The sequence below is a fragment of the Mesocricetus auratus genome, unplaced genomic scaffold (assembly GCF_017639785.1).
Source record: "Mesocricetus auratus isolate SY011 unplaced genomic scaffold, BCM_Maur_2.0 Super-Scaffold_100037, whole genome shotgun sequence".
Classification (NCBI taxonomy): Eukaryota; Metazoa; Chordata; class Mammalia; order Rodentia; family Cricetidae; genus Mesocricetus; species Mesocricetus auratus.
In genome coordinates, this window is record NW_024429215.1 from 11,750,486 (window position 1) to 11,766,117 (window position 15,632).

At 41.3% G+C, this 15,632-nt stretch overlaps 1 protein-coding gene across 4 annotated transcripts in view; it reads left to right on the forward strand.

The window, feature by feature from the left end:
• Window positions 1-15,632, forward strand: part of LOC121135422 (vomeronasal type-2 receptor 116-like) — a 166,540-nt gene that overhangs the window by 115,816 nt on the left and 35,092 nt on the right. The window contains exon 4 of one of the 4 annotated variants that reach the window (XM_040734189.1): window positions 2,602-4,781. The exons of the other annotated variants lie outside the window; for them this stretch is intronic. Within the exon in view, the coding sequence (XP_040590123.1) occupies window positions 2,602-2,627 (26 nt within the window). The 3' untranslated portion in view covers window positions 2,628-4,781. Of the gene's footprint in view, window positions 1-2,601; window positions 4,782-15,632 lie in introns of those variants that run through there. 4 annotated transcript variants of the gene reach the window in all.

Here is a 15,632-nt window from a genome sequence, read left to right on the forward strand (position 1 = left end):
AACTCGAGGATTTTGGGGGATAGCGTTGAGACTGAGTGTAAGGAAGTTTATTTCTTTTTGTCAAAAAGTCTAAATATGTTCTAGCTAAATTCCAGTTGCCCTGGTTTTCAAATTTAAAATAACTAATTAATTGGTATCTTTAAGCTATTTTCACCAGGTAGTTTACCTGGATTTCATCTATGTAGACCAAGCTGATCTTATACTTGGAGTAATTATGCTACATTCCAAGAGTTGGAGTTACATTCATGAGCTCAGTACAATATCATTTGTCTTCTAGTTATTTTTATCTGCTAATATTTATCTAAATTGTTGATTTTGAATTGCAGCAAATGTAAAATCTGATAACAAATGTACATCTTTCTTGCAGTTACACATTCATTGGTATGGACATTTCATTTTTTCAGTTTGGAAATTTGGAATTTTGAGTCAGATCACTTAAATTGAAGATAAATTTTCAGTCCAGTGTATGCAGAGAGAGATTATATGTATTTAAGTGAAACTATTATTTTTTTTGCTAACAATTACAACGTAATGGAAAGGTCCAGACAAATACAATATTGAGAAATAAAGTTTTAACCCAGGTGGTAGTGGAGCATGCCTTTAATCCCAGCAATCAGGAGGCAGAGGCAGGGGCATTTCTCTGAGTTCGAGACCAACGTGGTCTACAATAGCTAGTTCCAGGACAGCCGGCAAAGTCTCTTCATTTGCAGTCCCCAGTTCAAGCCAGAGGGATTGGTCAACACTCATTAAATGCTCTATATTTCCTTCATGATGAGAAGTTAAGCTGAGTTTTGGAATTGCAGCAGTGTCTTACCAGCACTGGATAGCAGAGGCAGGATTAGTTGTGTTCATAGAAATTCCCAACTTCATAACCTGGGGTCATGCCTGAGCTCAACATAACCTTCCCAAAATGTGAACCCAAAAATCTGGTCTGGATCCATTCACAAGAATTAATGCATCCAAGGAATTTAAGGAAGAAAATCTCTCAACTTACTGTCTCAGTTGGGATTTTTTAATGCTGTGAAGAAACACCATGACCACCACAACTCTTACAAAGAAAACACTTAATTGGGGTGGCTCACTTAATTGGGGGCAAGTTGGACACGCCTGGGGACCAGGAAACTCTCATGAAGACTGTGAGTCATGCATTATGGGAAGTCTGAAGGCTTGTGTACATGCATTCTAGGACCGCCTCTAGGATTCAAGGAAGTGTTTCCTAGCCAGCCCTATATAATAAATGTCTTCTGCAATTACTCCTTCTTTTGTAAAGCTACTTAAGATACTTCAACAAACCATGGCTTGTCAGTATCTTGTAGGAGCCCTCCTGAGATCATCTGGTGTTCTTGTCCATTTTTTTTTTTGGTTTTTTGAGACAGGGCTTCTCTATGGCTTTGGAGGTTATCCTAGAAGCAGCTCTTGTAGACCAGGCTGGTCTTGAACTCACAGAGATCCATCTGACTCCTCTGGAGTACTGGAATTAGAGACATGCACCACCACCAACCACCTCCTGTCTCATCTAAAAGTCATTGGGTAACTAAATTCCCCGAGTCCACGCCCCCCATTCAGGTTCGGATCCACAGGTGTACAACCGATTCAGTTCACAGCGTCAAAGACAGCAGTCTGGAAAAACTGAGACAAATTCTCTTATGTTGACTCACACAGCTTTCATTCCAGTCTGTTGCTCTCTGGGGCAATGAACTTGCTGTCTTGTGCATTGCACATTCAAAACTCTTAAATGACTACAACACCTCAGAGATTTAAAATTGTCCACTCGAGTCATGTAGTAAAACCTACAAAGCAGTCACAGGTAAAGGATTTCAATGTGGAGCATTGCTTCTTACTTTGGACCAAAACAGGAGGAATAGTTTACTGAGTGAACTGCAGAGAAACAAGGGAGGCAATCAGTTGCTGGAGGCATCATTATGAAAAAGGTCTTGTGTAGGAGTCAATGCCACAAAGCTACCTGCCCAACAGGGCGGGGTCAAGGTAGAGATAAAAGGAAGTGAAAGGAAAAGGGGCTTCCCCTTTTTTCTGCTGGAAGCCAGCCAGGCTTCTGACTCCCAGCTTGTGCGACTCTCTCTCTCTCTCTGGTAAATAAATATATTGTTTTCCCTATATAGTATCGAGTATCGTTATAGTCTTGTTTGTGGTATCAGTGATATTTTTGTAATTTCCCAGAATGTTTTCATTCATGTCATGTGAATGAACCGAGACCAGCTTGGAAAGTTTATCTTGAAGCAATGAATATTGAATTTACAATTAGGCAACTCTCTTATGCAGGTATGTATGTGAAATTCTGGTTGACACAGTGAAGACAGCTCTGAGGATCGTGTCACAGGCCTTTGGCTGTAACTCCATGTGTCAGCTTACAGCACAGAGTAGCTAACATTTTACATAGGAGAACATCATACTATGTCTTATTAATGGAATTCTCCCTACCAGGGAAATGCCTACTCTGTTTTAAGATCAGTATAGCTAAGTGTTCTTTCAATTATTTTCATCTCCTTGAAAAATTATTGATAACATTTTTAAAATTTCATTTTTAAATTCCTAATGCTAACATTAGTAAGTTTGAGAACCACTATGTCTCCTGTTGTTCAGGTTTGAAAATTGCTCTGAACACCTAATCCTGCTTCTGCTGCCCAGTGCTGGAAAGACAGTCATGCAACTCCTTCCAGGCTGTGCCTTAACTAGTCTCTGGGAAGGAAAACTTACCTGTGAATGAATATCTTCCATGTTCTCAAGATTTTATTGTGAATTTACAAATGAATGAGGAAACTGCATAAGAATTTCATTCACCAACTGTAAAGCAGGTGTAGTCACAGCACAGAAAGTTTGGACAAGAAGAAGGAAGAAAGATTTCCTGCTGTGACAGTAGTTGACATAAGCCATGTAGAGTCAGGTAATTGATTTTAGATGTTCCATAAATGTACAGACTCGCAATTTCTCAGTTTCCTGATCAGGCAATCAGTTTCATGTATCAGCCATTCAAAAATCTAGATAAAGTACAGAACTTATCATGAAACCAAATTACTGTAGTTACAACACTTTTGACCTAAATGATAAAATGGTTTTGCCCTGCCTAACTGTTTTTTCCTGGTTTAAAATGATAGCCCGGAGAAAAAAGTGTGAGTAGTATTTGTTGTGCACTAATTCAATCCCTAGTCTCTGGAGCACATGACCTATAATGACTGTTTCAACATTGTAATATAAGTTTTGCAATTATACATTATTTGCACTAATTCCTGCCTCCAAGAACTCCCATAACCCCTTCCTTGTGTTCTCATCCATGACCACTTTTTGTTTAACAACAGATGCTGTTTGAATGTGACGTATGCTTGGATGCATTACCTCCCAGCTATGAAGCAAAGGTTTGGCTGTGCTGAACATTAAGTGTGTAACTGAATGTGTGCACCCAGGACCCTGTGCCTTGTAAGGGGAACAGGAAGTGGTCTGGGAGATTGGAGGATTTTACTAAACTATGAATTTCCCCAATCAGGACCCTGACTGACTGTAGTGTGGAAGGGCAGAGCTGGGAGGGCCTGTGTGGTCTGAGACATTTGATCTCTGCTCACACAGTAGGGTGACTGCCAATGTCCTGAAGCACATCAGGGTTGTCCTAACTAATGAAGAACTTTGAAATACTTAAGCATCAGGAGCACCAGTGGCAGGTAGCTTACAGGTTCTTTCCAGAAATCTCCTCTTTTTCTGCTGTGGGGAGCAGTATGGAAGCCTGCAAACCATGCCATGGTGTGGGGGCCACTGTCCCCAGACCAGGAAGAGCAGGTTGGCTGAGTTATCAGAATCAAATCTGCTTGGGCTCTGATGGATCCTGAGTCAGTTTGAGGTTCTATTCATCCCTGAGTTGACCAGGGCAGTGGCCCTTGGCCTCTGATCTTTCTTGAATGTGGATTCCCTGAGGAGGGGAGGCTCTGCCATCCTGGCATGGGAGATTATGAGCTGGTAATATCACTGTCCAGTGGGCACACAGGCATTGATATTTTTGGCATTGGGAAACTGAAGTCTGGTTTTTAGAAGTTCTGGATATTATATTCTACTTCCAGGTTTGTCTTTCAAATGTCACAGATAGTTTAGAACCTGTGGGAAATGAAGGAATGGGCATCATCCTTCAGCAATACAGAATCAGAATGCTTTTAACTTTCTGCTGCTGATAGCCATCATGGTGTGATTCAGCGAAGTTCAGTTCCAGAGTACAAAAGGAGTTTCTGAGCTATAGAGGTATTTGAGTTTAGCATAGTATGTTGCAGGTGAATGGGGAAGATTTCACATCTTTTGACATCATCCTGGTGGAAGGAAGCAGACATTAAATTATTCTTCACAGTGTTTATTTTTTTTTATGCATCATTGATGCTGGCTTTCCCTGAAACCACAAGGGGGCACGAGGAGCTCTAGAGTCAAAGAAGTATCTGGAGATCACTTACCTTTGCTGGGAGGGATCTAGGGCAGGGCGACTCTCTGGATGAAATATCGCTATTTGTAGTGTCAGAGAATTAACAGTTTAAGGGTCACCGTTAATTTTGTTGGAGTTGTAAAACCTGTATTTCTTTCATTTCTGCGCACATTAGAACAGTTAGCTCTGTTTGGATGAGTTTCCTTTGGTCTAATTGTTAGAGTTGATTTTCCTGGTTTTGTTCATGTTTTTTTTCTCTACATCCTCTATTCTTTTGCGTATATTGTACTCTACTGGACAGTCACTAGAGTTTTTTTGTTTTTGGTTTTTCGACACAGGGTTTCTCTGTGGCTTTGGAGGCTGTCCTGGAACTCGCTTGTTAGTCCATGCTGGTCTCGAACTTACAGAGATCTGCCGCCTCTGCCTCCCGAGTGCTGGGATTAAAGGCGTGCACAACCAATGCCCGGCCAAGAAACCCTGTCTTGAAAAACCAAAAAAAAAAAAAAGAAAAGAAAAAAGAAAATGCCTACTAGTCAGTAGTGGCACATGCTTTTAATCCCAGCACTTGAGAAGCAGAGGCAGCTGGAAATCTTTGAGTTCAAAGCTAGCCTTGTCTCCAAAGCAATTCAGGACTGCCTCCACATTTACGTCTCTTTCTCTTTCTGTCTCCCTCTGCCTCTCTGTCTGTCTCAGGTTTTTGGAGACAGGGAATCTCTGGGTAGCTTTTTAGTTAGACTGGCCTCAAACTGACCAAATTCTGCCTGTTTCTGCCTCCTGAGTGCTGGGATTACAGAGTCATAGGATCTCTGAGTTATCTCCTCAGACAGAATCTTCACAAATGGCCTAGAACATTTTTTTTTGGTTTTTGAGACATAGTTACTTTGTGGATTTGGAGGCTGTCCTGGAACAAGCTCTTGCAGGCCAGGCTACACAGAGATCTCCCTGACGCTGCCTCCCAAGTGCTGAGATGAAAGCTGTGTGCCATCACCACCTGGCTGTGTCAGGGAAACTTTATGACCAGCAATTAGGAAAGAAATGTTATCAGGAATGGTGGACAGTTACTTCCTCTTCTCTGAGTGCAGGGGCTCAGGTTCCAGTCATTATTATAGGTAACCAATTTATGGGTTAACAATGGAAAATTTAAAAAACTGTGGGGAAGTTTGAGGTACAGTTAAGTAAATTTGTATCTATAATCATCATGTTCCCTTTGTATGTGAGTTTCCATTTGATTTAGCATCTCAACTTAGAATAGGGTGACATAGTCTTTCCTTTATTACTTCCTACTGCTTTAGGCATGCTGTTGACTGGGACCACTGAGACGGCTGACATTCTAGTCAAAAGCAAAAAGGTGATTTAGGAAATGATGCATTTATAGGAGACTTCTAGTTCACAGACTCTGCTGAAGTTACGGGAATGTTCACATCTGCTGGACTGGCTCATATCCACAGCAGGTCTAGGTCTAGCAGTCTTTAGGAACAGGCTGTAGTCAACAGCACTGATGTTCATGTGCCTGTAGTGGCAATCAGTTGAGGCATGTTTAAAATGGGAACAGAATTTAAAACTTATATACTTTTTTTTGGTTTTTTGAGACAGGGTTTCCCGGTGGCATTGGAGGCTGTCCTGGAACTCACTCGGTAGACCAGGCTGGCCTCGAACTCACAGAGATCTGCCTTCCTCTGCCTCCCAAGTGCTGGGATTAAAGGCGTGGGCCACCAACGCCCAGCTTAATTGGAACTCTTAGGCCCATAGTTTTACTGATCAAGAAGGATAGGGGTCACAAGACCAGGGAAAAATATCCTATCCTCAGGAACAGACAGGTGGGATAACAGAAGCTGTACTCATCTTGAGTCCTTTTGACCTGTGAGAAGTGGATCCAAGCTTTATGACTTTTGTTCCTATGAAACCTATATGGACTTTATCATATAAAAGCACATAAAAGTTTAGACATATTATCATTATCAATCTGTACTGAAATTCACATTTAAAGAAAAGCAGATCTGTAATTACATTTATACTTTGAGTGCTAGCAAGAACTACAAATTTGTGTTAGAAACTTTTTCTTCTGTCTAGAGAGATTCAGGCAGACATTGGACAGAGGTGCCTTAGGCATGATGAAAAACCCTTTACACTTATACTTAGATGACAACCAACATAAATATTAAAACCTTGATCTTGTGATTGAACAAAACGTATCTCTGTTCTACCAGCTTATTAGAGCTTTACTAAATATTAAGCTCTGAACGTTTATATTTTAAATAATTTTTCTGTATTTTGGACTTATATATCTTTATATCCTTATTGATGGGTTTTATTAAGGCTGCCTGATGCAGTGTCCTGAAGCCTTTCCAAAGCCCGAACCATGTTACAGTTGAGTGCCTTTCTCACTGGTCGGCATTATTACAATCTGTGGTGCTCATAATCTTCTGTAGTGATGTTGGGTCATTGTCAGTGTCTGGGATTCTATGATATTTAAAGCTTTTTTTCAAAATGTTTAATGCCATATTTTGTAGAACTCTGTAGCAATAGAAGTCTGCCTAGGTAAATCTGACCACTTGATTTTAGTTACTTGTTTTAAGTTTAACATTTGAAAACATGTACAGGGTAATGAGTTAGGTTTATCCCCTTTATTATTGATTAGTATTTAACTTGACTATAACCAACAAACTTGTTTATTTATTTATTTATTTATTTTTGTTTTTTGAGACAGGTCATAGTCTAACTGTATCAAATGAAATGATCAGCTCAAATTTGGTTAGCATATGGTGCTAATGGCTGTGATCTTAACTTTCAGCCCTTTGATTTAAGTATAAACATTAACAAGATAGCATAAGAACAACTATCTTATAACCTTATAAATTTAAACATTTTAAAAACTTTTTAAAAACAATTAGAAAATCCTCCTATTCCACTTTGTAATATCAAAAAGAAAGCAAGCTATATGTCTTTAAAACTATTAACACATAGATAACTGCTAAATTTATGTTATCAATCCACAGTGTTGTTAGTTTTAACATTTTTTTTTGGATTTTCGAGACAGGGTTTCTCTGTTTTGTTTTGGAGGCTGTCCTGGAACTCACTCTGTGGTCCAGGCTGGCCTTGAACTCACAGAGATCTGCCTGACTCTGCTTCCTGAGTGCTGAGATTAGAGGTGTGTGCCACCACTGCCCAGCTAGTTTTAACCTTTTAACTTGTTTTAATTTTTGACAGACTGAATAATAAACGTTTAAATGTCATCTGTATCAAAAAGACAACTGAATTCATGGTAATATGCATCTAATGACCAGATAAAGTTTGATCCATATCCATAATTGACTGGCTGCTCTTGTTAGCATTAGATAGGAAAAAATATCTAAACCATTTTTCTTTTAGCTCTGTGTAACAAAACTTGCATTTATAAGAGAAAATACACATACACCTTTTTAACAAGTGTATATAATTTTCTTTTGAGAAATAAACAAAACTTTGAAACAGAATTAACCTGACATGTTCAAAAGTTTTAAACCTTAGTAACATTTTTTTGCATTTAGTAATTACAAATGTGATAGTTTACAGTCAAAGGTTTTCATCCTCCTCTGACACGTTTATATCTTCTCTTCAACCCTCTTTCTTTCATTTTAATTTTTTTATATTTCCTTAGGCTCTTTCTCTGAATCCCTCAGACATCCCTATCTTAGAAAAATTTCTCCTTTTCTCTTTGTCTCATTCTTTTCCCCTATAGCAAATTACTGTTACATGGGGGCAGGTTGTGGGTGCATGGCTGACATGAATGCCTTAACTTCTCATTTTTCTATAAATCCTGAGTGAGCTTTCTCGGTGTGGTGCCTTCCTCTGAGCTTCTCTGCAGTCTGAGCTCTCTCAACTGTTTGCTCCTTGTACTGTTTATGTGGGGTTTACCAGCTCTTCTTCTATGTTTTTTTAACACCTTTATAAATGTCTTACCTCCTAATGACTCTGCTGGGTGTAGCCAATCCTTTTTCATGTTATACATTTTATTCCCAGAGAAGTAGAGTCTTCCTCTCAGCACCTGAAGCTCTTTCTGATGCTCTCTGTGCTGCTTTGGTGTATTCTGTTGACATCTGAATTTGCTCCATTTGACCTGCCCTCCATATCCATAGTTTTATACTATTTTGTCTTCTTTGCATCAGACAGATCATACCCAATCTGCACACAGCCATCACTTCTATGCACCATCTGAAATTTAGTGTTATTTCTCCACCTCAATCCTCAGCAGGAAACAATGTTGGCAATGCATTCCTTGTCCCTGTCAGGAAAACTTTATACAGGTCTTTGTTTTAACCTATACCACCCCCCTCTTTTTCTTAATTAACAATAATTTGTACCAACTTTTTAAAATGATGACAAATAAATGTAACCCATTGTGTTTAAATGACTAAAACCCATATATATTTTTTTCCTGTAGAAGCAAAAGCATCCTTTTTAAAACATATTGTATCTTTGAAATTTAATTTAATGTTAAAATTTCCTATAGCATACAGACTGGTATAATTTAACATAATGTGGCTTAGGAAGAAAGGGGACAGCACCGGAGGACACAAAGTGTACTTGGCTGTCAGTGTTTCTCAAAACAATTTTCTATTATGATAACCAATAATAATTTGTAATCAACCCTTAATTCTGAATGACTACAGCAGCCTTGGTGGAAGGAAATCTCGCGAGAGTGTCCTGACTCGGCCTCCAATAGGCTGCCACTTTACAACACGAAGTTGAGCCTGTTTGCCTAAGATTGGGCAACTTGTTGAGACAGGATGTAGGAATCCCATCTGCTAGCATGGGAGGGAGGAATGAGGAGCAAGTAAGCTAGTGAGTGACAACTTTGGGGACTTTGTCTTACTACTGGCAGCATGGCTACTAAAGTTCCACATATGCCTTGTTGGCCTCATGAGCAGGCACGAGCCACACCTGCTGTAGTCCTGCTCTCTGTGCTCCACTGGTCAACACTGCAGGAGCAACACTGGGCAACATGCCACGCCCACAGTGCTTCCTGGTTCTGAGAATGTGGCAAGGGTTTTGGGAGTGATGACACAGAGACCAATCAGCAGTGTAAAGAAAACTTTAAGCAGGCCCCAAGAAGCCTCAAGAAAATGTCCAAAGTATGGCTTCCCTCAGGAAAAGATTCCACTCCCTTCCTAACCCGTCTGGTTCTGCTCTGACACCAGTGACTGAGGTGGGTGGGTCAGGAAGAGGCAGTTATTCTTTGGAAAGGTCGAGGTCAGGGCATTCCAGTGGGTGAGCCGTTTTCAGGAATTTATTGCTCAGGTAAACATTTCTTATGGACACCTGATTGTTTTCAGTAAACATGTTTTTAGTAAACATTGTCTTACAGCTGCCTGCCCCCAGGCTGATGGGGAAGTGAGCCTCTGGCAAATGTCTGTTTTCCCACTCAACACTCCCTGATGGCACCCCCCTTCCATTAATCACAGGCCTGCTGTGACCACCTGGGCCCCACATACTGCTAGACCCTCTGTGGCCTCAGTTTCCCAGGATCAGATGGCCAGCTGGATGCACTTAGACTTGGAGTCCACCAGTCCCTTGGCAAGCCCAGTGGGTGGCCTATGATCATCTTTCTCTGGAGACTTTTTCACCTGTGCAGCTATCACACACAGAGGACACATGGAGGATCCTTGTGCCCTGTGGCCCCAACAGAGAGCTGTCTGCCTTCAAGGAAGGAGATTTGGGCAAATCCTGCTCAGCACAAGATCCCACTCCATGACAAGCCCCAGGTCAGCTGACTCTTAGTGCCCAAACCCACCCCTGCCCATTCTAAGGTGACTTCTTGGCAAGGCAGTTCAGGCTTCACTTGGTACCTCTGTGCAGCTAGGAGCCAGGGTTCATGTGATCTGTGAGGCTGTAACTTCCCTCCTGCAGCCACAGCAGCAGGAAATTCTCTTTTTTTCAAAGGGGATTAAGTGGTCTGTTCCTTTAGATTCTGTCCTGAGTCAGCAAGACAAGACAAGACAAACAGATGAACAAATAAACACAGCACTGAAACAACGAAGAAAGGACTCCTACTTAGTTTCCTAGATTTACCCAGACAGTCCACAATTGACCACTATTTTACCTAGAGAAGTCCTCAATTGGAACCCTATTTTACCTAGAGAAGTCCTCAATTGGAACCCTATTTTACCTAGAGAAGTCCTCAATTGGACCCCTATTTTACCTAGAGAAGTCCTCAATTAGAACCTTATTTTACCTAGATTGCAGGATTGATTCAACTCTTGGTTGAATCCTGCCCCAGATAGGAAGTCAGGATGTCTGCTGGCTTCCCCAGGCCTGTCCTTTTTGGCATGGCTGCCAAGCTCTATGCCTTCTACCTATTACCTGTTTAGCTAGCATACCTAGATGCCTGAAAGTACCTTGATTCATAGATTAGAACATACACTCAACAGACATGTAAAGAGAAGCTTTTTCTTTGGGAGGAGCCTTCCAGCCATCCTGGTTCTAGAGCCACATCAGTCCCAAATAAACACACAGGAGGCTATATTAATTATGAAGCTGCTGGCCTTGCTTGTTTCTTACTGGCTAGCTCTGACTTAAGTAATTACCCCATAATTGTTAATCTAAGTATGTCTCTTACCGGAGAATAGTTTCCGGGCTTCCTACCCCATGGCGTTACATGTCGACTCTCTGTGTTTCTCCTTCCCAGAGTCCTCCTGGACTCCTAGTCTCTCCTATCTAGATACCCTATTGGCCAGACAGTGCTTTATTGACAAATGCACAGGACCTCCCAAACACAGACAGACTTGAAACATTTACTCAGCCAAATCATTGGGGTTGAAACCCTCAGAGTTCTAAGCCGGCCGTTGGTGGTACACACTTTTAATACCAGCACACGGGAGGCATAGGTAGGCAGATCTCTGTGAGTTCCAGGCCAGCGTGGTCTACAAAGTGAGTTCCAGGACAGCCTCCAAAGCCACAGAGAAACCCTGTCTCGAAAAACAAAACAAAAAAAACAAAAACAAAAACAAAAAAGAAACCCTCAGAGTTCTAAGTCCTGGGAGACTCCTGCTCTTCATGGTCAGGGAATCAAAATGTTGTGCCAGGTTTGCAGAATTTGAGAGATGAATCCTAGGAGATGACACTCTGATGCAAAAGCAAGAGGTTCCATTTGTTGTTCAAGGTGGTCAAATGGGATCTCTTCAAATGCAGAGGAAATGAGATGCCAGCCAGCCAAAAATAGGAGCATTTACGGGACAGATCTTTAGTTTGAAGGACACAAATTTCATGGTTTCCATGGTTACTTAAGGTCATACAAAGTACAGAGTAAAGCAGTAACTATATATATAAAACAAGATACATTTGAGTGAGCTAAAACTGGTTATGGGCTCACAGGGTTACAGGTCCATAGGGACTGTCAGCTATTCCCTGGGCCAAGGGATCTTTACAACTGGTAGGGACCCTTTATGATCAGCAATCAGGAAAGCAATGTTAGCAGGAGTGGTGGACAGTTACCTCCCCTTCTCCGAGAGCAGTGTGTCAGCCACAAGACATGGCACTCCTGATTTAATTACTTAAGTTTCCCTTTACCATCAGAAGTTCCCTTTCTTTGTATAGATTTGCTCCCCAGTTTTTTTTTATTTTAATATTTTTTATTTTCCATTTTAAATTTAGATAAGAAACAAGGTTGCTTCACAAGTCAGTACGAGGTCCCTCTCCCTTTCCCTCCCCTCCTCCCGTGCCCTCCCCGCATCCCCCCCCCGTTATCCCCTCATTCCCCCAGGGAGGGTGAGGCCCTCCATGGGGGTGTCCATAGTCTGTCATTTCATATAGGGCAGGGCCTAGACCCTTTCCCAAGAGTTCAGGGTGAGAGTGCACCTCACATTGTTCTATGGGAGTCCAAAGTCCGTGTGTATACTTGGTATGGGTACTGATCTGCTGCCCAAGGCTCAATAGATTACCTAGGCCTCCTCACTGACACCCAGATTCAGGGGGTCTTGATCAGTCCCATGCTGGATTCCCAGGCTGATGCCTGGGATTCTAGAGTTAACCTTTGTCTGGTCAGCTGTTTCTGGGGTTAAACCAGCCCAGTCTTAATCCCTTTGATCATCAGTCCTCCCTCTCTGATACTGGCTTTCTTGAGTTCAGCTCAGTACTTAACCAGCCACTAAATGTAGTTTCTGTTTCCCAGACTCTCTGGCCATAGGATTGTAGGCTGGCACTCCCCAGATCTATGTCTAAAATCCATATATGAGAGAGTACATGCCATGTTTCTCTTTTTGTGACTGGGTTACCTCACTCAGGATGGTTTCTTCTAGTGTCATCCATTTGCCTGCGAATCTCATGATTCCATTATTTTTTTCTGCTGAATAGTACTCCATTGTGTAGATGTACCACATTTTCTCTATCCACTCTTCGGTTGAGGGACATCTAGGTTGCTTCCAAGTTCTGGCTATTACAAATAAAGCTGCTATGAACATAGTGGAACAGACATCTTTGTTATATGAATGGGCATCTTTTGGATATATGCCTAAGAGTGCAGTTGATGGGTCTTGTGGTAGGTTTATTCCCATTTTTCTGAGGAATCTCCATACTGCTTTCCAAAGTGGCTGAACCAGTTGGCACTTCCACCAGCAATGGAGGAGTGTCCCCCTTTCGCCACATCCTCTCCAGCATAAATTGTCATTGGTGTTTTTGATTTTAGCCATTCTGACAGGAGTGAGATGGTATCTCAGAGTTGCTTTGATTTGCATTTCCCGGATGGCTAAGGATGTTGAGCACTTTCTCAAGTGCCTCTCAGCCATTTTAGACTCCTCTATTGAAAACTCTCTATTTAGTTCTGCAGCCCACTTTTTAATAGGGTCCTTTGCTGTTTTGGAGACTTGCTTCTTGAGTTCTTTGTAAATTTTGGAGATCAACCCTCTGTCCGATGTGGGATTAGTGAATATTTTTTCCCATTCTGTGGGCTGCCTTTTTGTCTTGCTGACTGTGTCCTTTGCCTTACAGAAGCTTCTCAGTTTCAGTAGGTCCCATTTATTAATTGTTGATCTTACTGCCTGTGCTACTGGTGTTATGTTCAGGAAGCTGTCTCCTGTACCAATTCGTTCAAGGGTACCACCCACTTTCTCTTCTAAGAGGTTCAGTGTGGCTGGATTTATGTTGAGGTCTTTGATCCATTTGGACTTAAGTTTTGTGCATGGCGATAGACATGGATCGATCTGCATTCTTCTACATGCCAGTCTCCAGTTATGCCAGCACCATTTGTTGAAGATGCTTTCTTTATTCCATTGTATATTTTTAGCTTCTTTGTCAAATATCAGATGTTCGTACGTGTGTGGGTTAATACCCGGGTTTTCAATTCGATTCCATTGGTCTACCTGTCTATTTTTGTGCCAATACCAAGCTGTTTTCAGGACTATAGCTCTATAATAGAGCTTGAGGTCAGGGATGGTGATGCCTCCGGACGTTGCCTTGTTGAACAGGGTTGTTTTGGCTATCCTGGGTCTTTTGTTTTTCCATACAAAATTGATTATTGTTCTTTCAAGGTCTGTGAAGAACTGTGCTGGGATTTTAATGGGGATTGCATTGAATCTGTAGATTGCTTTTGGCAGGATTGCCATTTTTACTACATTGATCCTACCTATCCAAGAGCATGGGAGATCTTTCCATTTTCTGAGGGCTTCTTTAATTTCTTTCTTTAAAGATTCAAAGTTCTTACGATACAGGTCTTTCACTTGTTTGGTTAGCGTTACGCCAAGGTATTTTATGTTGTTTGTGGCAATTGTAAAGGGTGATGTTTCTCTGATTTCTCTTTCAGCCCTTTTATCATCTGTATATAGTAGGGCTACTGATTTTCTTGAGTTGATCTTGTAGCCTGCCACTTTGCTGAAGGTGTTAATCAGTTGTAAGAGTTCCCTGGTAGAGTTCTTTGGGTCACTGATGTAAACTATCATATCGTCTGCAAACAGTGAAAGTTTGACCTCTTCCTTCCCAATTTGTATCCCCTTGATCCCCCTTTGTTGTCGTATGGCAATAGCTAGAACTTCAAGTACCATGTTGAAAAGGTATGGAGAGAGTGGACAGCCTTGTTTTGTTCCTGATTTTAGAGGAATTGCTCATTTGTGATCCCTCAGACCTGGCTAACAAGTTCATTCCTTTATCAGAATTAGAGCCACTTCCTTGAGATTTTGATGTATATTGAAGACCAGCTGAGAAATTCAGCCTCATGAACAGAAACATTTGAGTCTTCCAATTCTTGTTGGAAGGCAACCATTTTTGCACTATCAGGACCAACACCTAAGACATAGTAATAAATCCCTTTCCACATATATGTAGTGATTCAATCTACCAGTCTCATTGATGTAGACAACAATGAATATTGCAATTGTGGTTTTTATTTTTTCAACTCCCCCTGAGGAAGATGTGCTGGCTAGCAATAGTGATCATAAACACATTTTTCCTTGATTCATTGTTCTCTAAGTATTCAACATTCCATTGAAGGCTACTCTGTATTCCTATTCATTTGTCAACAGTTTGCTCTGAATTTCAGGAATATAACTCCTAAAACAATGGAGCCATTATCCAGTTTTCTAATGGGAGAAAGTCCCATTATCTTGTTTGTGATCTAGTTCCTGAGTTTCTTTCATGGTTTGCTGAAGTGAGTATAGCAACTGGATAAAAAGCAAGTTCAGGTCACCTGACCTCAGTGAGGAGCCACATAAGAAAACTTTCCTACTGTTTCCTGAAATTGCTCTTTAGTTGTCAATATTTCTCTCTCACCGTTGTGACAGAAATGCACTGCACTACATATAGTACAGAGGACTGTAAAAGTTTGCTGGCTGCTCTGTGTTCAGAAAAAAGAAGAGGAAGTGCCTATGGAGATCAGGGAGAGAGCTGGGTTTCCTGTTCCAGACTGAAGCAAATGCTATTGTAATGCATATCTCTTCTGATATAGAAAATGTCTCTGCGTGGGTTGGAAGACAGGATCTGGAATCATTGTACTGTATCTCCTTTTGTTTGTTTGATTGTTTTTAGAGGCAGGGTTTCTCTGTGGCCTAGGATGCTGTCCTGTACCTAGCTTTTTTAGCCCAGGCTAGACAAAAACTCACAGAGATGCACCTTCCTCTTCCTCCCACGTGCTGAGATTGAAGGCATGCACAATCAACACCCTGCCTGGTCTATGTCTTAAAGCACAGTCTAACCCTTTGGGAGAGGCACTTGTCACTCAGGCTTCACGAACCAATCAAGACATCCAGGCAATCTGCCA